Source organism: Staurois parvus, unplaced genomic scaffold, assembly GCF_062004578.1.
Source record: "Staurois parvus isolate SC_StPar_1 unplaced genomic scaffold, SC_StPar_1.0 ptg000183l, whole genome shotgun sequence".
NCBI classification, from domain to species: Eukaryota; Metazoa; Chordata; class Amphibia; order Anura; family Ranidae; genus Staurois; species Staurois parvus.
The window spans coordinates 10369543-10396577 of NW_028317979.1; the positions used below are offsets into that span (position 1 = coordinate 10369543).

At 42.2% G+C, this 27035-nt stretch overlaps 1 protein-coding gene across 1 annotated transcript; it reads left to right on the top strand.

Annotated features, from left to right (window-relative positions):
- The first annotated feature begins 1190 nt into the window (after positions 1 to 1190).
- Positions 1191 to 25760, top strand: TMED5 (transmembrane p24 trafficking protein 5). The gene is made up of 4 exons (XM_089677315.1): positions 1191 to 1427; positions 14753 to 14850; positions 14925 to 15108; positions 22102 to 25760. The coding sequence occupies exons 1-4, from the start codon at positions 1254 to 1256 to the stop codon at positions 22318 to 22320; spliced, it is 675 nt and encodes a 224-aa protein (XP_089533441.1). The 5' UTR covers positions 1191 to 1253; the 3' UTR covers positions 22321 to 25760.
- The last annotated feature ends 1275 nt before the right edge of the window (positions 25761 to 27035 follow it).

Sequence of the window (27035 nt, forward strand, 5' to 3'; positions counted from 1 at the left end):
TTTTAAGCTTTCAGTGCTGTCACACTTTGAACGACAATTGTGCGGTCATGCAACATTGTATCCATATGAAATGTTTCTCTTTTTTTTCACACAAATACCGCTTTCTTTTGGTGGCATTTAATTGCTGCTGTGTGTTTTATTTTTTGTGCTATCAACAAAAAAAATAGCAAAAATTAAAAAAAACAAAACGCTTTTCTTTGTTTCTATTATCAAATGTTGCAAACAGGTAATTTGTCTCCTTCACTGATGTGTGTTGATGAGGCTGCACTGATGAGGAGGCACTAATGGGCATTGATGAGGAGGCATTGATGATGCTGCACTGATGGGCACTGATAGGTGGCAGTCATGGGCACTGATAGGTAACACTGACTGGCAGCATTGACTGGTGGCACTGTTGGGCACTTTTGCGGCTGCACTAATAATCAGTGCCCTGATTATCAGTGCAGATGTCTCCTTTGACAGTTGTTGGTTATCGGCAATACTTTCCTCACGCTGTGATGCCCTCCCAGAACTGGACAACCTCGCTGTAGCCGTCATTTGTCCATAGGCGGTAGGGAAGTGGTTAACAACCAATGGCACTGCAAGCAGGACAAGCGCTCCTGTCTGCATTCACAGAATGCTCAGATGTAAATGAAGCATAAAGACAAGACTTGTTTTGTTGCTTTTGATAGAACGGAGAGGGATTAGAACTGTCAGATTTGTATTGCTGTGTCCCCAGTAGTGAGAGTCACACACTCTCTTTGTCCTGTTTACTGTTATCACTGAAAACTAATGGGGACATTAGTCCGGGTGACAACCAGGGGATTCCTCTCACTTCCTGTTTTGGCTATATGACAGGAAGTGAAGGAAAATGTTTCCAATGGGACCCGACAGGTTATATATCTCTTACTCTCCCTTACTCTATCCGGGATAAAAACAATGCACTCAGTGCTAACGTAATCCATGAACGCTGTTGCAGGAGATGAAGCACAGAGGAGCGCTCTCCTCGCACAGATCAGATGTTCCCCAAGCTGACCCCCAGCAGAGTATTGTTTAGTAGAAGGAGTGATGTCATTGGATACCCCCCCATAGGAAGATGACTGGAACAAGCCCCGCCCTACGCTCCGATCAGAGCAAAAGACAGTGCTGATTGGCTGCAGACATGTCTTCCAGACACACCTCGCTCCTGGGAGGGGCATTCCAGCACATGCTCCTCTGTCTGAGTGCAGACAGGCTCAGCTCTGCGGGGATCTGTGTGTGGGCTCCGGGCGGGGATGGGGACGGAGGGGGCTCTGTTAGTCCTCATAGTGGGAGTGCTGAGTGTACAGCGCGGGCTGACCTTCACCCAGACGGTTGATGGAGACTTCACCTTCACCCTGCCCGCCGGACAGAGGGAGTGCTTCTTCCAGCCTATGAAGGCGGGGGCTACCCTGGAGCTGGAGTACCAGGTAATCCTATGACCAGTGATCACCTATGGGAGCACCGATCACACGGACTGCCCATCGTCACCAATACTTTCCATCATAGTGTGTGGATGGGACGATCAGCAGTGTTGGCGGAGTGGTGTCAGGTCTGCTGTGCCCAGTATGGTGTTCCCGGACAAGTTCGGTTCTGTCAGATGTGTCCTGGACACCGTACTGATCACATGCCATATGTCACAGCAAACGTCACCCTCCTGTCCGACCAATCAGATGCCGCAACATCATCCGTACATGACGCCGGAAGAGGCCGAATTCCTCCTGAGATCGGGTCTGTCTGTCATCACAGTGTAACCCTCTTCTGCCTGAGATAGCTGTGTGCGCCCCAGTACTGATCTCTGCGGTGCGCGCGCCCCCCAGCACTGATCTCTGCGGTGCGCGCGCGCGCCCCCCAGCACTGATCTCTGCGGTGCGCGCGCGCGCCCCCCAGCACTGATCTCTGCGGTGCGCGCGCGCGCCCCCCAGCACTGATCTCTGCGGTGCGCGCGCGCGCCCCCCAGCACTGATCTCTGCGGTGCGCGCGCGCGCCCCCCAGCACTGATCTCTGCGGTGCGCGCGCGCGCCCCCCAGCACTGATCTCTGCGGTGCGCGCGCGTGCCCCAATACTGATCTCTGTGCCGTGCGCCCCCCATACTGATCTCTGTGCCGTGCGCCCCCCCCATACTGATCTCTGCGGTGGGTGCGCCCCCCCATACTGATCTCTGCGGTGGGTGCGCCCCCCCATACTGATCTCTGCGGTGGGTGCGCCCCCCCATACTGATCTCTGGTGTGTGTGTGTGTCCCATACTGATCTCTGGTCCCCCCCCCCCCATACTGGTCTCTGTGCCGTGCGCCCCAATACTGATCTCTGCTGTGTGCCGCCAATACTGATCTCTGTGGTGGGTGCGCGCGCCCCAATACTGATCTCTGTGGTGGGTGCGCGCGCCCCAATACTGATCTCTGTGGTGGGTGCGCGCGCCCCAATACTGATCTCTGTGGTGGACCTACCTAGTCTGTCCAGTCAATTTATATCCATAGTCAGTCAGGCTCCTGCAGTATATACCTGTTTGTGGATCTAAAGGAGATTGTATAATCCGTTTGTGACATGTGGAGTTCCAGCTGTTTTTCTGTTTATAAAAAGTCTACAAAAACTTTATCTTCTGACTTTTAATAAACACACACTTACCAGTCCCAGGGTGCAGCGATGTTCTCACCCATGCTGTCCCTTCTCTCCACAGCACCGGCATCTCATCTGTGGGCTCCCGGCTGTGACAGCTTGTGGCTTCACAGCCGGGTGTCCACTGCACATGTGCGAGTCGCGTTGCACATCCTGATTGGTCAGGCAGTCTTCTGAACCTGTGAAGGTTCCGAGGAGACCGCAGGAGAAAGGAGGGGGCCGAACTTCCAGTTCACATCGCTGCGGAGAACTGAACTGGAAGTGGGAGCAGGTACCTGTCTAAACCAGGTACCCCCCAAAAGGTGCCAAAATATAGCAGTGGAGGGGGAGGAAGCAAACGGAGCTTCCACTTTTGGGTGGAACTCCACGTTAAGGCTGATGTCAGATGGGGAACTCTGCCAATAATCATTTCGCGATATGCTTGCCTACTTGCTATAACTGCTGAGGAATCTTCAGGGATATTTAAACCAAAAATAATACATTGCAGCTTACTAGTCCTTAGATGTGGTAGCTGTGTTACTTCTCTTTTCAGGCTTTTCTCTTTATCTCCTGTGTCTGCCAATAGCACACTTCCTGTCCTAGGTGACAACACTCATTCACTGCGGAGGGGCAGCATTGTCACCCTAGACTGCTCTCCTGATTTGGACTACAAGCTCCTCAATCTCTTCTTACCTCTTGCAAGCAGGGGCTTTGCTTTGTAGTTAACAGAAAATAGTAATAAGACTGAGATGTCAGTTCAATGCATAGGGACTTACAAGAGCACATTCTTTCTAACAAGATCAGCAGGTATTTGAACTTAGGAGAAAGTATGACTAGTACAGAAGAGTCAGTTCTTTAGCACATCCCCCTTCTTCCTTGTACGTCATAGCCCTCTTCTCTTTCAGTGTCTAATTACTCTCTCTGATTGAACAGCCCCTCCTCTCCCCCCCTCTACATACCTTTTTTGTATGTAGCTGCAAAGGGAAATACTATGAATATCACTTAAAGTGGCTGTAAACCTCAGACATGAAATATGAACAAGGCATATCCTTCTATAGTGTGTATTTGTCTTAATTGAAAACATGAAGTGTCATTCCTGTCTGCTGCTTTGTTCCTCTGCTATCAAAATTAGCCATATCAGACAATTTTTCCTGACACCAAGAAAAAAATGGTGTCGGGAGGGACCTCCAGCAGATTGACAGCCTCAGTTCTATTTCTGTGAGCAGTGTGAAGGGGCTCTGCAAAGTGTAATTTCAGCTCTCCATCCCCTTTTTTCTGAACCCTCAGACAAGCTTTATAAATTCAGCATTTTGGATGTAGAGAAGACTGCGGATAGACAGGAAGGATGTATGTAGTTGGATTTGTTTCATCTCTGTGTATCACCTGAGACCAGTCTCTTCACTGGGTCTATGTAAGGGTTTACAGCCACTTTAAGTTCGGCTCTCTGAGTCTGCCGGGTGTGCTGACATCCCATCCAAGATGGTCGTGACCAGCTGCAGTCTCAGGACTTTTGAATGTCTATGTTAAATGCACATAACATTTTATGGGAAGTTTGTTGCTGAAATGAATGGTCTGGCAGTGATCTCCATATATATCTTCTTCTCCTCCTTCTCATTCTCTTTTTTTTTTTTTGGGGGGGGTTCATAATTTAAAGCCTAATTCTAAGTTTAATGTCCCTTCAAGTAGTTCTTTTGGGCCAAGCTGGCCAAACTATTTACTGCAGGTGTACTTGCTGGACGTGCTGTATTAACTGTGTACAGTGTAAAGTTCCTTCCTCACTAACTGACAATTAGATTTCTAATAAATTATTATTCTATGATATGAATGGAATAGATGATAAATGTAAGGGCTAGTAAATGTAAGGGCTAGTATGAGCTCCCACAAGGAGAACAGTTCATTCTAAGTAGTGATGCCTGATGAAGTATGTGGGTATGACAGCGAATTGAAATTACAGCACATGTCCTTTTCTGACACTTTAAAGTGGTTCTAAAGCCTCAAGGTTGTATTCTATGCATGAAGGTGAAAAAAACCTTTTGTCACATACTACCCCCCCCCCCTTATACTTACCCAAGCCCCATCACGATTCAGTGTTGTGCATGAGAGCTGCGGCTCTCCTGGCTTTGTCCCTACTATAGCAGCAGGAGCCAATCAACTTCAGTGATGCAGGTTCAGGGCGAGTCCCGCTGTCTGTGTCAATGGACACAGCAGCGGGTCTGAGAGGTGAGCCCACAGGAGTGTCCCCATGGCAATCGGCTTTCTACTGGGAGCACCAGCAAGAGAGCAGTAGTGTCGGCGGGGCACCAGGAAAAGAGGAGGATCGGGACCGTTCTGTGCAACTGTATTAAACAGGGCAGGTAAGTATAGATCTGTTTTTTAACTTTTTTTTTCTCACTCTTTTTACAACCACTTTAAAATAACTACAATAATATTTCCCTCTTAGATTGTAAGCTCCAAGGAGCAGGGCCCTCCTTTCCCTCTTTTATTGAACTGTATTGTTGCTGTATTGTCCCCCTTTATATTGTAAAGCGCTGAGCAAACTGTTGGCGCTATATACATCCTGTATAATAATAAGAGAAATATGTGGGCCGCTATTTGTAACCTTTTTCTGAAAATGTTACTAAACGTAGTTGATCCTGTCTTTTTATAATTTAAGTTGCTTATAGGTATCATGAAAGTCAGAACAAAGTCAGAAGTCCTAATCTGTACATTTTTCTTGATCAGTGATTCTGTGAAATATTGAAGCAAGGTCAGTGGCAACCAGTATGTTTTCTCTTGGCCCATTTCTTTCAAAAGTGGACTTTAGACAGATCTAAGAGATACAAATTGAGTTCTGTAATCATTAATACATCAAATTTTTTTTTTTTTTTTTTTAATGCAAAAAATGTGGCTTGGTATCCACTTTTAGAGGTCCCTGTACAGCAGGGCTGCAGTGAGGAAAAAGCAGCATAATAAAACAAGTGAATTATGTACTTGCAAGACACATGCTGATAGGAGGAGAAGTCAGAGTGACATAGAAATGAGGTCATCGCTGTGCTGCTTCTCTTTTTCACTATGCAGGGCTGGGGCAGGTCCAGGATGACCTGGGCTTGGCTGGAAGGACCTAGGTTAAATTATGGTGGCCATCAGACTAGGGATCTCTAGATGCACCAAAAGTACTAGAGGGAATCTCTGTGCTGAAGATGAGCATTGAAGCAAAAGCTGGTTTGGTTGATGTGTGGTATTTTTTTATTTTTTTCTCCAAATCTTTTACTAATTTATTTGTTTCTTGTTTTTGGAGTATTCCACAGGACATACAGCAGTTGCTGCAGGGGTTGGTTTCCAGTATAAGCAAATGTTTGTTGTTTGACTAGTAGCTAATTGATGAAATGCACAACATACGTAATTACGAAAGATGAATATACAATTTTTTTTTTTTTTTTTTTTTTTTTTTTTTAGCAGAATATATTAAGATGCATGACCTTTGTTTTCATTGTATATACATATTTTAGTTGTGAGAAGAAGCTGCCACACAGGAAGTATTGTAATTTTGTTATCTCTAATTAGTCACACTATGGTGCCATGAGCAGCTAAGAAATCAGACAATGGTCTTGCTCTTTGGTTTCTTTTCCTGGATTAAAGTGTATTAAAATCCATTTTTTATTTTTGAATAGCGTATGGAATTGTTAGAAACTGTGTGCGTGTGGTGTTTTTTTTTTTTTTTTTTTTTTTTTTTTTTTTTTTTCTGACTGTATAAATTTAAAGTGGAATTCCAAGTTAACACTAAGTGCTCATGTACACGGGACACTTCTGAACGCTGGATATTGACAGCAGGAAAATGCAAGTTTAAAAAACATTCGTTTTGCCGCGTTTGCATAACTCGCTTAGCTGTGTTTTTACGTTCTGAAAGGCTTTTTAAAGATAAGCACAGGAGAACCTCCCAAATGTCCAAAATGCACTGAAAAGTGGTAAATTATTAACTATTTCAGAGAAATACAGTAGAAGCAGACACAGCAGTATGTGTTGAGATAATTAGGTGTGAGTTGCTCATTAACATTTCTTTTGTTTCCAAGGGTGGGAAGGTGTCTGCTGGAGTGAGTCATTAAGGCCACCTGGCAGGGGGTCTTCCTGAGGAATTTGAGGTGTGAATGGACATTAACATATCTTTTGTTTCCAAGGGTGGGAGAGGTCTGAGGTGTAAATTGGTCATTACAATGTGTGACCAGCTTGGTGGGAACATCCTGTGTTCAGTGTTTTGTCCATCTGAGTACCTTGAAAACACTTTGCATGTATTTTTCATGATGAAAAAAGGCTCTGGACAGCATTGGAAACTGGAAGAGTTAAAAAATTAAAAAAAAAAAATGCTTATAAACGCGATTTGCCACGTTTTGCGTTTGAACCGCTGATAGAATCAACGTCTGAACGCAAGTTTGTTGCATTAAAAAAAACAACTGTAAACTCAACTGCTTGTAAACGACGATGTGTACATGGACACATAGGAACACATTAGGGAGAGTTCAGGGGCTGCCTACTGAAAAAAATGCTGAACAGCTCCTAAACGTGAGTTTATCAGCTGCAGTGTACATTAGCCCTAATTATGTTTAAAATGTTCCCTTGACATCCTACTTATCCTACCTACCCTGTGTAAGGTCCATATCACACTGATTTGCGCTAAAATGCATGTACATTTCCATCCATTTTAGTTGCATTTTAATGCGCACTAAAGTCCGTTGACATACGTTTTGCATTTTAGCAGGAAAAAAAGTTATGGTGTAAATAGGACAGATTTCCTTCAGTTGATCTGCATTTTACAGCTGCGCTAAAACGCACTGGTGTGAATTTACCCTAAAAAAAATTTGCATACTTCCCTATTTAGTCTACTCCAGTTCAGTTACGTGATCCTCTGTGTAAGTGAGAGGCAGCTGCAGGGGAGAAGAGGGAGTGCCGACAGTGGCTGGGACATGGGAGCCAATTGGTGACGTCACAGTGGGCTGGACAAAAGAAAATCAGTAAATTCCCTCATCCATGGTAAACAATGTGGATTGAATCTCCACTGCCTGCTATTGTATTCAACTGCTTCACGTAGGTACCGCAGCTGCCTGATTACCATGGCACTGCTAGACAGTTACTGCATCAGATAAGAAGCAGTCGCTGTTCAATCAATCATCATTTTCAGTCCATTTTTAAATTCTCTTATGTCAGCCTGGGTGGGTGATGCTTGCTGGGCCACCCATGGCTCGAATTTCAGCCAGGTCAGCAGGAAATGACCTAAGTTTGAGCTGTTTGGCCAGCTTTGCCCTCACTTCCCCTCCTGGAGACATCACAGGAAGCGGACGTTTCTCCAAAGTGATGGAAAAAAACCCTTTTGGGCTTCGTAAATGTTTGAGCCACTTTAAGCATTTTTAACCTCTTTGCGCCAGCTGCACGCAAATGTGTGGCCTCCCGGTGTCTTGGCCTTGACGCCGAGCGACCGCACATTTGCGTGCAATTAAGAAAAACCTATGTGCTGAGAGCATGCGCGCTCCCAGCACACATGTCCAGTACTCGCGGAAAGGTCCCAATCTCCTCCTTTTCGATTGGGACTTTTCCCGATCATGTGACTGCTGTGACAGCGAATCACGGCGGTCACATGACCCTAAAACCCCGCCCCACCTCCCGGCTTCTGAAACCCTTAAAGGGCAGGGAGGCGCCAGCACCAAGGGGTTAAGCGTGTGGGGTGTTTTTTTTTTTTTTTTTTTTTTTTTTAGCCAAAGCAAGGCTAGTTACCAGGAGATGTAGAGGCAAGGGATTGCATGAAAAGTGCTTGCTACATTTGTTTTTCAGGTATTGCTATTGAAGTCTACAGGGACCAAAAGTGTACGACTCTTCTCATAAGACGCTCATGTTCTTCAGATTGCTCAGGTGGGAACTGAGCATTAAGCTAATCAAACACTGTTTTTTTCCTTTCTCTGTTCAGCCAGGGGACTGAATGGAAAAATAACAAAAGTAAAAGAATCCATGTGGTGGATGGAGGAATCTTTCTGCTGGTACATTGGGTAGATTTACTAAAACTGGAGAGTGCAAAATCTGGTGTAGATGTGCTTGGCAGCCAATTGGCTTCTAACTTCAGTTTATTTAATTAATCTTTGACAAAACCTGGAAGCTGATTGGTTTCTATGCAGAGCTGCACCAGATTTTACACTCTCCAGTTTTAGTCAATCAACCCCAAAGTCTCCTGACAGCAGCACACGCCACTGTTGGAATACACTGATTAGTGACTGCAACCGTTGATCAAGAAAAACTTTCCAACATGTCCATTCAACAGAAGTTGTCAAGCAAATGACTTCTGTTGAGTGGGGATGATCTGATCTATATTTGGCTAGTCCATACTGAACCAACCAAATTTCCACCAGCTGTAGACTGTGACCTAAAAAGGTCCTTTTCACATCACCATCCTGTGTCATGTACCTGGCCGGAGGCTGAGGTGAGCAGAGAGCTCCCGCTGCAACGGAGTGCACAGCACCGTGAAGGTGGTGACAGATGGTGCTGTGCCCAAAGAAGCATGGGTTGCCAGTCATGAGGTTGCCGGCTGGTTCCAGATGGGAAGACACCTGAGAGCAGAGAAGTAGACACGGCAGAAGATTCTCTGGTACACTGGCAGATCTTGACAGTTTGGCAGAGCAGGAAGCAAAGTCAGAAGCCAGAGCTGGTGGTCAAACACAGGATGTCATTCAGGAATAGAGGCAGGAGCGTGGTCAGGACCAGGCCAGGGTAAAACACAGGATATCCATCGGGGACAAAGGCAGGAGCAGATCCATGTAGCAAGCCGGGGTCAGAGTCAGGAGAGAAGCAGGAACAGGTCAGGGGCAAACTGGGTCGGCAATGGGTAATCAGGCAGAGTAACAAACACAGTAAAACAAAGGCTGACTGTAATCCAGCAATTGATGAGAACTGAAGTCCTTATAAAGGCCACTGGGTGCCAAAAATGATCACGCACGGATGCGCCACTGCATGCTGCTCGCCTATGCGCACATTTTTGTATGAATTAGCGCAACCATACTGGACATTGGCATATTTACCAGGTCTTCAGGCTCTTCCCTGACATTCTGTGACAGCTGTCATTTTTTTTTTATTTTTGAGGAGCTTTCTGTAGCAGTTTGGTGGGTTATGATAAAACAAATTGTTGCAAGACAATGTTGCTATCTGAGAAGCATCACCTCTTTATATAGTTTGTTGTTTAAAATGGATATTTAGTAAAAAACTACCTAAAACAGGAACACAGACCTCCTACCTATCACAGCGCACCTTCAGTGTTGCCTATAACACTGCCACCTCCTCTTTATTCCCTCTCTGTTGGGGTCCCTCAAGGCTCTGTCCTTGGACCCCTTCTCTTCTCCATCTACACCTCCTCCCTTGGCCAATTGATAAATTCCCACGGCTTCAATTACCATCTCTATGCTGATGACACACAAATCTATCTCTCCACCCCTCACCTCACCCCTTCAGTCTCCACTGGTATCACAAGCCTACTAAGTGACATATTGGCATGGATGTCACTCCACTTCCTCAAACTCAATCTTTCCAAAACTGAGCTCTTAGTATTCCCCCCAGCCCCCCCCCCCCGACTTCTCCATCATGACCAACAACACTATCATCAGTCCCACCCCTCACGCCAGGGTACTAGGTGTCCTCCTAGACTCCAATCTGTCCTTTCAGCCCCAGGTCCAATCGCTGACAAACTCATGTAGACTTCACCTCTGCAACATCTCCAAAATACGACCATTCCTAACCTCAGAAACCACTAAGCAACTCATTCACTCCCTTATTATATCACACCTTGACTATCGTAACTCCCTCCTTACTGGCCTACCTCATCGCAAGCTATCCCCACTTCAGTCTATCATGAATGCTGCTGCCAGACTCATTTACCTTACTAACCGTTCTGTATCTGCCACCCCTCTCTGCCAATCCCTCCACTGGCTTCCCATTGCCCAACGGATAAAATTCAAAACGCTAACACTGACGTATAAAGCCTTTCATAACTCTGCCCCAAACTACATCTCCGATCTTGTCTCCAAATATCACCCAAACCGTACTTTCCGCTCCTCATAAGACCTCCTACTCTCTAGCTCCCTTATCTCCTCCTCCCATGCTCGTCTCCAGGGCGTCCCCCATCCTCTGGAACTCCCTACCCCAATCCATCAGACTGTCGCCTACTCTGCTCACTTTTAGGCGTGCTCTGAAAACCTATCTCTTCAGGGAAGCCTACCCCGCCCTCAGCTAATAATGGAATCCTCTACTCTTCCAACCACTCCACCCCCCACAGTTACTACCTCTTGTACCTCTATCCCCTCCCTCCTAGATTGTAAGCTCCAAGGAGCAGGGCCCTCGAATCCCTCTTGTATTGAATTTGTATTGTTACTGTACTGTCTCGTGTACTGTCTCCCACCATAATGTAAAGCGCTGAGCAAACTTTTGGCGCTATGTAAATCCTGTATAATACAAATAAACCAGTGAATTTAATCCACACTTTTGCAGGCCATAGGCGGGTCGTTTATGGGCCGAATTTTCATCCCCATGAAAAATCGGCTGATATTCACGCCGTTAGCGAGGCCAGCCCGTCAGCCGTTTTTCACGGATCTTCACATTTTATTTTTATCGGTCATGCTGGAAAATCTACGACAAACGGGCGGTTTTTGTGGACATTGATGGCAGCATCGGCAATGGAGCCGACTGATTGTTCGTTTATCAGCCGATAAACGGCCTGTCTATGGCCTGCATTATTCTACTCATCTTTTTTCTCCTTTCTTTCTTCTATGAGAATCTGTCTATGAGGTCCCGTGTGTGGACCATATTTGTACCTTATACACTGGTGAACATTTGTACTACAGTTTACATGCATAAATATAATATTGGAGTACAAATGTAAGCCGCCTGTGTTTTAACAAAGGAAGATGCTAGGTGTCTTTCTTGAGAAGCTGCCTACATGCTAGCAGTAGCGCCATATACTGTATGCATTTAAATATTGTACAAACCTTCCAAGCGTACAGTGTATAGAGCTGTGAATAAGATCCTATGTACTGTTTGCTGTATTTTTACAAAGCTGTGTGCTGTACATAAATAGGGTTTGACTTCTTCCAGTTCTGTGGATATAAAAAATACTCATGTCCTTGCTTTAGGCCCCTTCACACAATAACATGGCAAGGTCACCCTGTACTTCCCTTGTTCCTCTGTTTACATTGTCACGACAGTGTTTTGTCCTTTTTCTGAAATGAGAGGTTGTCATTATAGTGTGCTGGGGTAGACTGTGCCTGATCTTTCACTGATTGCATTGCTACTGATGTCTGTTGGTAGTTGAAGGAGGGGTTGGGGGTTCAGTGATTCTTCAATGTCTCATGGGACCATCAGGTTGAGTTTTTTTGTACAATGGTATCAAAACTAATCCTATATAGAGTAGGATTATGTAAGTAAATATTCTTCCAAAAATAATCATTAACAAAAAAATTATAATTTTACCCACATTTAGCAAATGGTTATACTGTCCATGGAACTGGGACATGACATGGATCTTAAAGTGTTACTAAACCCACAACTGTAAAGTCTGTATATGCAATAAAGCATGCTTGTTATACTCACTGTGGAACCTAAGGGGATAATCCTCCGCATTGTGTAAAAACCCTTCTTCCACATTCCCCAATCCATCTGCTGAAGGTACAAAGGACTAGGAGGCACTCTGCACATGCTCAGTTTGGTGTGTATTGCTATTTTTTTTTTTTTGGGGGGGGGAGGGTGCATGTGATCAGCACTGCCCAGACAGGGTCAGAGGTCTTGGAGCCTCCTAGGACAGTCCGAGGAGAATGAAAACTTCTACAAGATTTACCAGTGCTCGGGTGAACACTGATGGACTTCACAAGACTTCTCTAACTGTGCGGTATTTTAGTAGCATTTTTTTTTTGCATTCAAACGTGCAAATCTGTCCCAATTTGAGCTACAAAAGTAATTCACATGTCCCAGAATGTTCCGCTTGAAAAACGCTAGTCATTTTTCAAGCATTTTTGAGGCAAACCAGTGTGAAAGCAGCCTAATGTGCGGTGGATGAGAGGTTTGGGAGCTCATGGAGGACACTACTAGGAGGCAGAAATCCACAGTAAAATGAATGATTTCATGAAAGGTAGATTACAGGGCCATGAAGTAGTGTATGTGAATGGGTTCTTTTTGGAAAATAAGGATATGGTTGAGTGTAACTTTAATAATTGTCAGCTGGATGGGATTTCTTCTTGCTAAACAAATCTGGAGTTGTGCAATTTCCCTGTAATAAGAGCTTCTGTAATCCTCTGTCTGACGTCCAATGCCTCCTACCTTCCAGCTCTGCACACTTTAAGACTCTTTACCATTTGAGACTTGTGGATGCCTGTGTTCCCTATGTGCCATGGTACAGTAAAACCCTCTATAGGGTTTTTTTTTTTGTTTTTCCTTTTTTTTTCCCCAGAGGGTCTCCTTAAATCTAGGTTCACACCTAAGCATTTTGCAGTGCGCTTTGCATTTTGCAGAAACGCACTACAGTCCATTTAACATGATTTACTACGGGACATGTTCACAGCTCCACAGTTTCACCCAGTGCATTTTTTTGGAAAGAAACAGGGACTTTTTTTTAAACACAAAACGTTGTGTTTTGGTTCAATAGACTTCAGTGGAGATGCTGCAGAAATGCATGTAGTGTGTTTTTGATGTGCTTTTTGTGTTTTAATCTGCCCAGCAACAAGTTGGGGGGAAAAAAATGCAAAAAAAGCATGTGCAGAAATGCAAAACGCATCACAAAAAGCACTGCAGAAACAGATCAAACGCAAACTGCATAGGTGTGAACCTAGCCTAAGGCTCATTCACATAGCTGTTCCTGGCTGTACACCAGCCAGATCAACTTGTTTCTGTGGCGGGTATGTCCAGGTCTTTCCGACTGGCTGTGGCTGCTCATCCTGTACAAATAAATGACAGGCTGAGAAGTTCTGCAGCTGTTGACATGTACATGGTGTGTTTATCTGCATGTTTGGAACAGATGAGCGGCCCTGGATGTAAATCGTCTCCATATAGAGCTGCTTATCTGTCCTTGGTTACATGCGAATAGCCGCAGACACTGACAGCCTGTCATTGATTTGCACATCTAATTGAACTCATCTTGCTAGACTCACCATAGAAATATGCTAATCTGGGCAGTGTGCAGCCAGGAACACCATGTGAATGAGCCCTTCATGTGTATTCTGTGAATACTCCCATTTACGTTGTTACCACCCAAGACTGACCTTTAAACATCTGCTTTGTTCATGTCCATCATACGGGGGAAATTGGGTGGTCAATAGTATATGGAGAGAAGATGACGTTTTATGCTTCTGGTTCAGCTCCCAGGAAGTGACAAGAACACCGCATTTCAATTCAAAGATCAACAGGTCTTTTCTGTACTTGCTGAAACGGTCTTAACCTGAAAAATGAAAACTAACAAAGACACCACATCAAATAACTAGTAAAATGCCAAATATTACATTTTTATTCTTGGGTTCAGTTTTTCTTTACAGTCTAGACCTTTTTGATGATAATTTATGTAACTTCTGATGTTGGCCATTGTTCTCAATACAAGCTTATCTACTTGAAGACCAATCCTTTTCTGTCACTTTTTGCTTACATTATTATTATTATACAGGATTTATATAGCGCCAACAGTTTACTCAGCGCTTTACAATATAATAGGAGACAATACAGTTCAATACAAGAGCGATAGGAGGGCCCTGCTCCTCGGACTTTATAATCTAGGAGACCTGTAACAATCAGTATTTTTTTTATAGAAATGTTTTTAGACCCCCCCCCCCCCCCAAACATATATTTTTTTTAAAGTAGAGGGTCTAGAGAATACATTGGTGGTTTTGGCAGTTTATATCACACAGTATTTGTGCAGTGGTTATTCAAACGCAATTTTTTGGGAAAAAATACTTTCCTGAATGTTAATGCAAAAAACCATAATCCATAACCCATTTATTTTTAAATCTAAAAGATGTTAACCTAAAAAAAAAAAAATAAAAATCACTCACAGGTGTGAATTGGGGACATTTTATTGTTTGGACGCGGAGAAGGAACTCCTATATTAGGGATATAGATCAGGTTTATTGCCTAATTCAATGTTAAGTCATTACATTCTATATGTATTGTTTGTATGCAGGTCCTGGATGGTGCAAGCTTAGATGTGGATTTCTACCTTATAGCTCCAGATGGAGACGTTGTATTGTCTGAGACGCGCCAGTCCGATGGGGTCCACACGTAAGTTTACTAAGATATTCTGAGCAATGGGTAACATTGCTGGCCTTTTACATAATTCTTTTTTATCAATGCAGAGTGGAGACAGTCGAAGGAGATTATCAATTCTGCTTTGATAACACCTTCAGCCGACTCTCGGAAAAGGTAATCTTTTTTGAGCTCATCTTAGACCACATGAATGAAGAAGGGAATAACCAGGAAGACTGGAAGAATTATGTAGTGGGTGCAGATCTACTGGATATGAAACTGGAGGATATCCTGGTTAGTGCCATTTTCTTTATGTATAGTCCTCATTGTTTATATTATTACAAATGGTTATAGCTTCATTAAAAAGGTTTTCCAGTTTCCATAAAAAATATGTGAAAAGCCTTTTCCTTGCTTGCTTTATGTACATTGATAGGATTTCAGCCTTTGGATCTTTTGAAAGCTCTCCAGTTAAAACTTGATCTGATCACCAAGAGTTCTGCTCTTTTTCATCAGTTCATAGTTGTAGGTTTTTCAGCTGAAGAAGGCTACTCATTTTTTTTGAGACATGGGAAGATTTACTGGCATAATCACATTTGGACCCTTGCAGGTTTGTTTAAAGTTGAACTATAGCCTCCTATAAAATCAGTATGTGCTGCAGTACTTAAAGTAGAATTCTGGTCAAAATCTTACTTCTCTTAAAGCAGAACTGAAGTCGTCTTACAATAAACTTTGAGCAGGCAGGCTGTTATCACAGAAGAGACATGCAATGGGGTTGATTTACTAAAACTGGAGAGTGCAAAATCTGGTTCAGCTCTGCATGGTAACCAGTCCGCTTCTAACTGCGGCTTGTTCAATTAGGCTTTTACAAAGAAAAACTGAAAGCTGATTGGTTTCTATGCAGAGCTGCACCAGATTTTGCACTCCAGTTTTAGTAAATCAACTATGGCTGCAACAACTAATCAGCATAATCGATTTATGAAAATTATAATCGATTTCGTTGACCTGCATACAAAATGCATAATTTGTTTACAATGCCTTGGAAAAAGTATTCATACCACTTGAATTTTTGCACATTTGTGTCATATTCCAACCACAAACGTAAATGTATTTTATGTGATAGACCAACACAAAGCAGCACGATTGTGGAAGGAAAATGATAAATGGTTTTCAAAATTTTTTACAAATATGTAAAAAGTGTGCCGTGCATTTGTATTCTCCCTCCAAGTCAATACTTTGTAGAACCACCTTTCACTGCAATTACAGCTGGAAGTCTTTTTGGGGATGTATCTTCCAGAACAGCTGGTTCTAGTTTTTTCCCATTCTTCTTTGCAAAATGGCTCAAGCTCTGTCAGATTGCATGGAGAGCGTCTGTGAACAGAAATTTTCAAGTCTTGCCACAGATTCTCAATTAGATTTAGGTCTAGACTTTGACTGGGCCATTCTAATACATGAATATGCTTTGATCTAAACCATTCCATTGCAGCTCTGGCTGTATGTTTAGGGTAGTCCTGCTGGAAGGTGAACCTCCGCCCCAGTCTCAAGTCATTTGCAGACTCTTAACAGGTTTTCTTTCAAGATTGCCCTGTATTTGGCTCCCATGAACTCTGACCATCTTCCCTGTCCCTGCTGAAGAAAAGCATTCTCACAACCTGATGCTGCCACCACGTTTCACGGTGGGGGATGGTGTGTTCAGGGTGATGTGTAGTTAGTTTTCCGCAACACATAGTGTTTTGCTTTTAGGCCAAAAAGTTCAATTTTGGTCTCATCTGACCAGAATATCTCCCACATGTTTGCGGTGTTCCCCACTTGGCTTCTCGCAAACAGGACAACTTATTGCTCTCTTTTAACAATGGCTTTCTTCTTGCCTCTCTTCCATAGAGGACAGCTTTGTGGAGTGCATGACTAATAGTTGTCCTGTGGAAAGATTCTCCCACCTGAGCTGTGGATCTCTGCCGCTCCTCCAGAGTTACCATGGGCCTCTTGGCTGCTTCTCTGATTAATGGCCTCCTTGCCCGGCCTTTCCGTTTAGGTGGACGACCATGTCTTGGTAGGTTTGCAGTTGTGCCATACTCCTTCCTTTTTTTTTTTTTTTCCCCATTTTCGGATGATGGATTGAACAGTGCTGTTTGATATGTTGAAAGCTTTGGGATATCTTTTTATAACCTAACCCGGCTTTAAACTTCTCCACAACTTTCTCCCTGACCTGTCTAATGTGTTCCTTTGCCTCCATGATGCAGTTTGTTCACTAATGTTCTCTAACAAACCTCTTCACAGAACAGCTGTATTTATACTGAGATTAAATTACACACAGGTGAACTCTATTTACCTATTAGGTGACTTCTGAAGGCAATTGGTTCCACTAGATTTTACTTAGGAGTTTCAGAGTAAAGGGGCCTGAATTCAAATGCATGCCACACTTTTCAGATATATATTTGTAAAACCATTTTATCATTTTCCTTCCACTTCACAATTATGTGCCACTTTGTGTTGGTCTATCACAGCCTTTCTCAACCATGTTGCCCAGGCACCTCCCTTGAGGTTTCTTCAGGGGTGCCTTGGCAATATGTCTAAAAGTTGCTCAAACCTTGTATACAAGCCAGTGAGTGGAAGAAGCCTGACATTTAGTTGCACAAAGCTACAGGTTTTCATTGTGTACCAGTACAACCTTCTATCCACCGGCCTCCTGACAACCAATGACATCAGTTGATAAGGAGGATGTCGGTTGCCTGCACAGCATCCTTGTTTGACTCTCCCCTCCCCTCTCCGTCTGTGCTGGAGTCACATTAGCTCAGTGATGGAGAAAAACTGAGAGAAACACTGGAATACTAGTCAGTACCAGTGTGCAAAAGTGTATTTGATTTGGGAGAATAAATCGATTCTAGCGTTGGGTGTCTTACATGTGTGGATGTTGCTACATTATATAAAACTATTAGAACATTTTTAGAATGGGGTGCCTTGGGACTGTCCATAATTTTAGAGTGCCTTGAAATTGGCCATTATTTTAAAGGGTGTCTTAACTGAAAAAAGGTTGAGAAACACTGGTCTATCACATAAAATCCAAATAAAATACATTTACGTTTTTGGTTGTAACGTGACAAAATGTGGAAAATTTCAAGGGGTATGAATGCTTTTTCAAGGCACTGTACATATCACAAATACAGTACAGCTCAGTACACCTTTCATACATGCCAGTATATACAGTGCAGCACACATACAGCTCAGTACAGGGCTCTGTGCAGGGAAGATCAGCATCTGAAACCCCAGAGAAGCTGATAGACTCTAAGTAATATAAGGCATTGCAATAAAAGTTTTTTCTATTCTCTTCAACAAAACAAGGTTCATATGTGAAATAGAAACTTTAGGTGCAGTAAACGTTATAATATAAGCTCTGCATTGTTCTATCAGTTGACAAGATATCTTGTAGGAACAACTGGTCTATTTTGCACTTCTCAAACAAAAAGCTTTCAATTGTATATTTACCAGACCAAAATTGACCAAATATTAACTAATTGTTAGGGTTTACATACCCTCTAACATTGCCATATTTACCAGGCACCATTGTTGTAGGGGCCTAAATCTTGGTACTAACAAGGAGTTGTAACCAGATTATGGAACACCAAAATGACACAAGTTCAACATTTTCACAGCATACATACATGAACACACATTGTACTGCTGTCGATAATGCAATCTTTTATATATTCTAAAAGGTTTAAGGTTTCCTCTCTGGTTGCCATCCAGTAAGATTCCCATTATGGGTGTCCCAGCACAGGGTGTACATTTACATTGGTAACATGGTATTCTATGCACTTACTGTACTACCTCTCACGGTCTGTTCACCTAGAAATGAACCGCTAGCAGAATGGAGGAATAGTTTTCCTGTTCTCCTAAGTCTAGATTATAGTATCCACACAGGGTGGACAGACTGTCCTAATTACCTTTCAATGTACCCAGTTCCTGATCACTAGTGACATGAATGGGTGATATTGGTAAAAAAAAAAAAATTTTAAATGGCTGGAAAATCATTTTCCCAATAAAATGTACTTTTGAAAATTGTAAATCAATTAGAAGCAGTGGTGACTGCCCTAAAATGCACTAATTATATAAAGCAAACTTAAAGGATAAGTTCACCTTTTGAAAAAAAGAAAGAAATAAATACACTTCTTCCCTTTTTTTTTTTTTTTTGTTTTTTTTTTTTTGTTTTTTTTTTTGCAAAAAATGTATTATTATCAGGAATAATAACAGGAAGAATTGACTAGTAGAGCACTCACCAGCAGCTTGCTAGTTTATTTAGCACTACAAGCCATCAGCTGCAATTGCTTACAATTGTAGTTCTGTTCACCAAACTTGTGAATGAATGACGTGGGCAGAGCTCCACTTGACCAAATGTTTTCGAAATTGTGACTCTGTGCAGTTAGGACCTGTTAAATGTTTCACCCTGGCTATCCTTTTAAAATTCAAGGGGCTGTTTCATTAATTTGCAGTCAACCCAATCATGTAATGATAATGAATCATTGTCCCATGTTCTACTAACAAAAGACAAACATCCTTTTGTGCCCAGTTGACAAATAATGGTATTGGCTGACCATACTGGCATGTTCCATGCCTACAAGTAAGTCCAAGTCCAACATGTCTGTTTGTTGGCTACATTTACTTTTCTTATCTACAAGACAAATAAAAAAAAAAAAAAAAAAAAAGGGTGTAACATTCACAACAAAGATATAAAGTCTTGGAAGTAATAGGAAGACGTGGCAGTAACCAAACATACTGTCTCTCTGTCTTGCCATGCCCCGTGACAGATGATGTGTAAAGCTGGATGATTTTGCCATGTTGGCAGAAGGTATGCATTTTGAGAGGACAGCCTCTCAAATGCAGCTCAGACAGCTTACACAACCACGTCAACTAGTGCCTATTTGGTGGAAAGTACAACATTACTGCCAGTTTGCACCATTTTCTCATTTTGCAATAAATTCTTAAAATACATATTTGCCAGTCAAGAAAACTTTGTAGCACTTTCTCAGATAAATACTTTGTGAGGAATGTCACCTCTTGTGGTCCCCACAGTTTTACTTGCAGTATTTGATTAGGCACTGGGATCCAGGAAAGTATACTCAACTATGTTGCAGCATAGCAGAGCCGTATCAACCTTCAAGATGTCAGGATTTGCACATGTTGGCACCCAGCCAGAATGAGTGCACTGCAAGGTCCTGCTTTTCCTGGCACTTGGCTTGCTAGTGCAGACTGCAACCAGAAAGCTTGCTTTGGAGGGAATATAGGGTCCTTTAACTCTAGATTGATCACCATTAAAATTCTGTGTCTTGAAGAAAATATAGACTGTACCCAAAATGCTTTTTGACCTGTTTAAAAGTGGAAGATTTTGAAGGATCCCTGTTTTCACCGTATTATTTTCTCTAGAGGAAGCCTAAAGACCAAATATAGAGAGCTGTCATTACTGATTTGCAGGTAAACATGCAGGCTACAGTGCAGTTATGCTGATCCTAGTTTTATTACCTGTGTGTCCTTCACCCACGCAGCCTATGAAGTTTAAAAGGTGGAACTCTCATCATTCATGCTTGTTCCAGATCAGTGACTTGCACTTTAAAATAAGTCAACAAGGGCAGGTCCCATTTGTATCCACACGTTGCTTTTAAAGAATAACAGTACTTTTAAAGTGTAAGGTGCCCTTCCATGCAGCTGTACCTATATTGGAGCCCAATTTAGCCCCATCTCATACTTGTACTCACCAGTCCCTGATCCAGCAAGATATTACTGACTAGATCACTGGCTGATTATCAAAAATCTTTTCAGCTGGGCTCACACATGCCTTCTGCCATCATATATCCCAGTAATTTTTTTGAGAAGAGAAAAGTAGTAACTGCAGAACAAGACTTTCCGACATGTCTGGTGGCAAGTACATGTTAGTGCTCTTTAGCTAAAGCTGAACTCCATGCAGATTTTAAACAAATTAAATAAAATGGTTAAAGTTATGTATGTATTACATTTAAAGAAATCTACTTGAAAAGCAGCTCTTGAAAGTTAATATAATCAATGTAATAGCATTGTAATCAAAGTAATAGCATTAGGAGCTGCACTCAGATTGGGAGAGGGAGGGTCAGCACTAGAAGCAAATGGGTATGCTGGAAGTACATGTGCTTACAAGGAACATGCTGACAGGAGGAAAAGCAGTATTTGCATACTCTGGGGGCAGGAAGGTGACCTAACTTTAAACCTGAACTCCAGGAACTCTATTTTCTAAAATGTGCTGGCTTTCCATGGGTTAAGTTAAAGGTGCATGCCACCTCATTGACCCATTTCCTTTAATTTACATTTTTACTGAGCATCGGGAATACAGCTATTGCTACACTTCCAGAGCTTGGACCTTAGGGTCTCAGTAGCTTCAGCTGAAGGGTTGTATGCAGCTGCTCTGCCCACCCTTTCCCTCCTCTTCCCCAATCATGTAGAGCTTTGTATTATGTAAACCCATTCACAAAATACAAGCCTTCTGTGAATGAACATCAGAGATGGGCAGGCAGAGCAGCAGTGTAAGAAAGCAGGATTGCTCCTGTCAGAGCATTTGGAAGTACGCTGATGGCTGTACTCCCGGAGCTCAGTAAAGCCCAACCATACATGATTCATTTTTGTTTTGCGGTTTAACCGTTGGGTTGAACAAAAAAAAGCTGATTCCCCCTTCCACACGTTTTGATGTGAATGGGGGAATCCTTTTTGCTGAGCTATTGTATTCTAACAGCAGGGAAACTTCCCCACTGTCAGAATTCAAGGATCAGTATTGCTGGCTAAAGCCAATGGCACTGATTGTTCTGCAAAAACCAAACAGGGTGGTTTCACACAAGTCAGTTGACTTTTGTACAACCATTCTGTCCATACATGGATTGAAATTTGGCTGGTCCCTAATGGACCAGTCAAATTTCGATCCATGTATGGCCAACTTAAAACTGTCAGATGTAAATTAAAGAGACAAGTCCATGAGGTAGCATGACATCATTGGACCTGTAGTAAGCCAGCTCTATTTAGAAAGGTTGCCAAATTCCTGAAGTTCATCTTTAACATCAGCAGAGAAAATGCAGGCCACCAGCCTAATCGCTAAAACTATTCCCATACATGTAATTCAGCTGTCTATTTGGCTGTTTGGTGGGAGCTTTGCTTTGAACTTTTACATAGACTAGAAGTGATATTCATTCTGGTCACATCTCTTGCAAATACTGGGTAGTATATGGCCACCTTATAACTGCTGTGCTATGGTGACATGCATATCTCTTCCCTCTCTAGGAAACCATTAACAGTGTGAAAGCAAGACTGGGCAAAAGTCTGCAGCTCCAGACTCTGTTGAAGGCCTTTGAGGCACGTGATCGCAACACCCAAGAGAGCAACAATGACCGGGTGAACTTCTGGTCTATAGTCAACTTACTAGTGATGGTTGTAGTGTCTGTTATTCAAGTGTATTTGCTGAAGAGCCTTTTCGAGGACAAGAGGAAAAGCAGACCTTAATCACCAGCGTGGAAATGTGCCAAAATGATGGGGGAAAATAGACTTAATCATAAGGGGGACTTTGTTACACTTGGATGTTTTATTCCTTATTTTTTCTGCTACAGTTTTGGTCCTTTTCTGCCTCTTGGACAACTGTGGGGGAGGACGAACCTTCTTTTGCTCTTAAACTTCTTTCTACAAGCATCGTTGGACTCTGTGTACCATCTGCTGTCATGTCAAAACCATTGCATGGAGACGTTAGTAGGACATTAAAACTATTCAAGGGCTACTGCAGTTTTGTCCAGCCTCGTGTATTAAAATGCACAAATGAAATTCTGTTTTTGTTGCTTATAATAGCAAATTGGTGCTATCCTTTTTTATGTTTTTAGCGCATGGGATGAAAAATCTTGCTATAAGCATAACAGCCCTTCTTTTGTATACTTTAATGCACGAGGCACTTTTGTTTTTAAAGGGCACGTTTTGTGAATCATTTACCTTTTTCTATACTTGAAGAAAAAAATAATGCTGTGAGATTATAGAGGTGAACATCTAATGCAATAATGCAAAATCAGGAGAGGAAATTCTGACCTACTTGTCCAGTAAGTCCTTTGTTGTGCCTTTTGCTCTTCCATATATAGAAGCATACAGATCACATAGAATTTGACTGGGGTTTTGGCATCTCTATAAAGTTAACATATTATAATTTCCTACATTTGATTTTATTTTTAGATATACTGATGATTGTTTGTGGATTAAGCAGTAATTGTATGTAAGTGTCTGCAAACCCACCAAGCCTATCTTAGAGGAATAGCCATTTTCAACTATTAGGGCAATAGCAAATCCAGGTTGAATGCTCCTCAAATGCTAATGCATACAACCCCTCCATGTTGTTGTGTGTGGGTTTTTTTTTTTAAATTATATTGAGTTGCTTTTGCTCTGGCCATGTCATTATTCTCGCATCACATTCAAGCAGGGTACTATTCCTGCTCTGGCTGGTGGGAAGGCCCTGCACCCTCCAGTGAATGGTGCCGTGTGATGTGTCATTCTTTGCAGCATATTCCTGTGAGCCCAGGGATGGTTGCTTTAAGTGTCTCAGGGGATGGGTGCTTGATGCCCTGGGTTCATAGAAAGTGGGTGGAATAACACTGGGTGCAATTCAACACAGGGGAGAAAGCTCTGGAGCACTGAATGGAGGGGTAAACCTGCAGGGGACAGTCTTGATGAGAAGATTAGTATGGCAGCTAAAGTGGCTTTTTAGATTTAAAAAAAAAAAAAAAAGTCAATTTTGCAGTAGCTGGAGTTGGGCTTTAATTATATTAAATATGTCTGACTGATTGCATTTGTTTTATGTTTCGTTGGCATGTGTGGCTGCCGCCCCTCCCTGCAATGACATCATTAGCTATATGCCCACTCATGTAATCTGACCAAGTTTTGCAATCTCTGTTCAAAGAAATCTTTTGGTTGCCAGATTGTACCCACAGGCTCCTTCAACCTTTTGGCCAGTTGGACAGTCCCCACAAACTTTACATAAGAAAAACTACCAGAGTGGAAGATGAGCCAAAGTCTATCACTCGCAGAAGGAGACTTCTTGTTTAGCAAAGCTCTGGATGCATTTCCAGTGTGCATGCCTGACTGCCCTCTAATATAAATATATATATATATACACACACACACACATTTCTCTTTCTAATCAGCACAGAGCATGAACCTTACTGACTAGAGAGCTCTAGAACTCAGTAGTGGGTTTGTTGGTCTTTTTCAATAAGAGCGCTGCTTCCCCAGAGGGAGCAAGGGTCCCAGTCTGCAGTATGCTAACACATACTGCTAGCAGGTTATAGCAGCTTAAGAAAGATATTGACCTGTAAGTCTCTGAACACCTTGATTCACCTAGACTACATTGAGCTGGTTTAAACTTGAGGTTCACTTGGGCTTTAAAGTGGAACTAAAGGCTTTTTTAAAAGCTGGTATACACTAAGCCACGCATGCGTAGCTCAGGTACAAACTCCCAGTTTGATCAACTAAGATGACGGAGGACTTCACAGCCAGAAGAAGAGGTTAACAGTGGCAGCAGAGAGACAAGGGAGTTTGTGGATGTTTCATTGTTGGAAGAGGGTGGTTGGGAGGCACATGTGCCATGAGGAGTATACTTGCACATTGCAGCAAGAGCCGAGGGGCTATATGCATTCAGTTCTGCTTTAAGGCTAAATACACACGTTTTTGGGATGACATTTTTGTGCCCTTGAGCAGTGTTTCTCAACTCAAGACCTCGGCTGTTGCTAACTGTACAGGGCTGTAATCAGTGACATTTGTAACGAAGCACAAAGGTTATATCTGTGAAGTAACATGGAACACATACTGATGGTGACCCTGGAGAATCAGGGTAGAGAAACTCGTATATAGGTTGTGGTGGGCACTAATTATATTGAAGACCTGTTCTAGATATCTTTTGATCTTGAGACAGAAGATTGTGTCCGCTGTTAAGTTGCACTTTACAAATCCAAACAGATTATCCAAAAGTATTTTGTGTTCTCCCCAAGTAAGCAGAAGAATGAATATGGGTAACTTTGGTCATTAACCTTAGGGGCATGTAGTTACAGCGCCTGAAATAGGTTTTGATACAATCAGTAAGTAGCTTTCTCCTGTCCCAGTTATTTATGAAGCATTTTTGAGTAGCGCCATTCAGGCTTTTTGTGCCTCTCATTTTGAATCAGTTTGCCGCTGTTATGAGACCCCAAAACCTGAGCTGCCAAAAAGACGTTGGCAAAAATGAATGTATCAACCAATAATTTTGGGGAGCTCCAATAAATAACTCTGGGGCACAATCGCAGATCCTGATCCACAGGTGGTATGTTACTAGAGGACGTTAATAGTGTCATTAGTTTGCAAAAGGTCTTTTGCGCATGGCAGCTAATACTCCTCTGTCTGCATTAGTAGTTGGGAAATAAAACAAATAATGTAAGGGATTTGTTTCTATTTGTGGTCCAAATCTGTTCCCTTAAAACAGTCAAAGCTGCATGTAACAAATGTACTGTCTGAAGGAAAGGTTTGTGTTTCTCATAGCAGACAATCAGAATCTCCCTTTTGTTAATAAACCAAAGCAAAATAAAAAGGGAGCAGCTGGTTGAATACTATGGTCATGAGGAATAATAAAGCGCACAAACCTTACATTGAAAAAGGCAAGCTGACTACCCATTTTGGCAAATTCCATAGTGAACTAGCTCTTAAAATGATTTTTGCAGCACTTTCTTCTATTTGTAGTACTCAAGGGTGCAGCAACATGTGAAGTAATTGTACGATATCGTATATTTAACATGAGCAACAAAGAACTGTCTGGTAATGGCTAATTTTACTTGCAGGGTATTTTTCCTGTGATGCACTAGATTTTTAGATGTAGATCAAACAATCTCCTTGGATATTGCCATCGCTAAATTTTTACATTTCTAATAAAACTGATTTCCTTACCCCAGTGCTGTTATTTTTTATTTGTACAAATTAATTTTAAAGCCAGTCTCTAAGTCAAAGTGCACAAGCTACAAGAACTCAGGTATTGTGTCTTGTAGGCTATTTTTCTTTTGGTCATAAACTTAACAAAAAGTTTATTTTCTGGGCTAATAAAAGCAAGTGAAAAAAATTGGATCAATGTGACAAGCATTCACCCATCCTTGTTGAATTCTGACCATTTAAAAAAAAAAAATGTAATACAGTGATTTTGTTTCCTCCATCTAGTGGCCATGATGCTGTGCCTCAATCAGAAAGAACACCACATTATGGTCATTGGATGGAGCCAACAATCATAGGAAATAACTATTATATAAAGGATGAAATAAATAAATATAGAAACAGTCCCCCTGTGCTCCATGGAATCTTTAATCAAAGCCAGCTGCTATCACCTTTTCCCTATACCATAGGATATGTGCAAATAACAAAAAATATATATTGTGATGAAGCGCTCAGCTTATACAGTGTATAAAAAACAATTAATACATAAAATGCCTTCTAAAATAATAATATCGTGACGACAATAATGGATAAGTGCTCATATACACAGAAATTATACAAAAACCATTTATGAATAACTAGTGCCAATTCTCACTCCTATTAAGCCACCTAGTGGTCAACAAAACCAAGTGAAATATATAATGAAGTAATAACACTTGTTCTGTGCAAAGTGACGAGTGTATCCAATAAAATAAATCAAAAAACAGTCCAAATAACGTGATACCAAACTGTGCAAATAATAAGTGTTCAGTACACAGTGATTCACAACTTCACTCCATGCTGCAAACGTGCTCCTAGTGACACTCTGATGTGACTCCCCTGGATTTAGCCAAAATGCCTCCTCACCTTCCAAATTCGACCCTTGCGGGTCATAAAGCCTTAAGTGTAAAGAATCTCAGCCTGGTTTTTATAATCCACTGACTCCACCGACTCAATTAAGGTCCCCCTCTGAGCAATGAATTCCTCTCAGACCACTCTCCTCGCAATATGGACTCATAAATACAGGACGTATATGTAGAGACAAAGACAGACCTCCATAGTGCAACACTGTTTTTGAATGCACTTTAAAAGCTCCAAACAAATGAACACTCACATGTATTCTAATGGATAGACACAGTTTCCCATGTGATATGTGTAGTACCTAGGTGTGCTCCTCTACCTGGCCGGTCTAAAGGGCTGGCTGTCCGTCCATACATATGGGTTTTAGCTGAATACGGTCCCTGGTGTACTGGCTAAAT

What these genes read in the sequence shown, in the direction of transcription:
- TMED5 (XM_089677315.1), top strand. Translation starts at nt 1,254, where the DNA reads ATGGGGACGGAGGGGGCTCTGTTAGTCCTCATAGTGGGAGTGCTGAGT. An exon ending in CCCTGGAGCTGGAGTACCAG is followed by an intron (nt 1,428 to 14,752) that starts GTAATCCTATGA and finishes GTTTGTATGCAG; the next exon opens with GTCCTGGATGGTGCAAGCTT. An exon ending in TGAAACTGGAGGATATCCTG is followed by an intron (nt 15,109 to 22,101) that starts GTTAGTGCCATT and finishes TTCCCTCTCTAG; the next exon opens with GAAACCATTAACAGTGTGAA.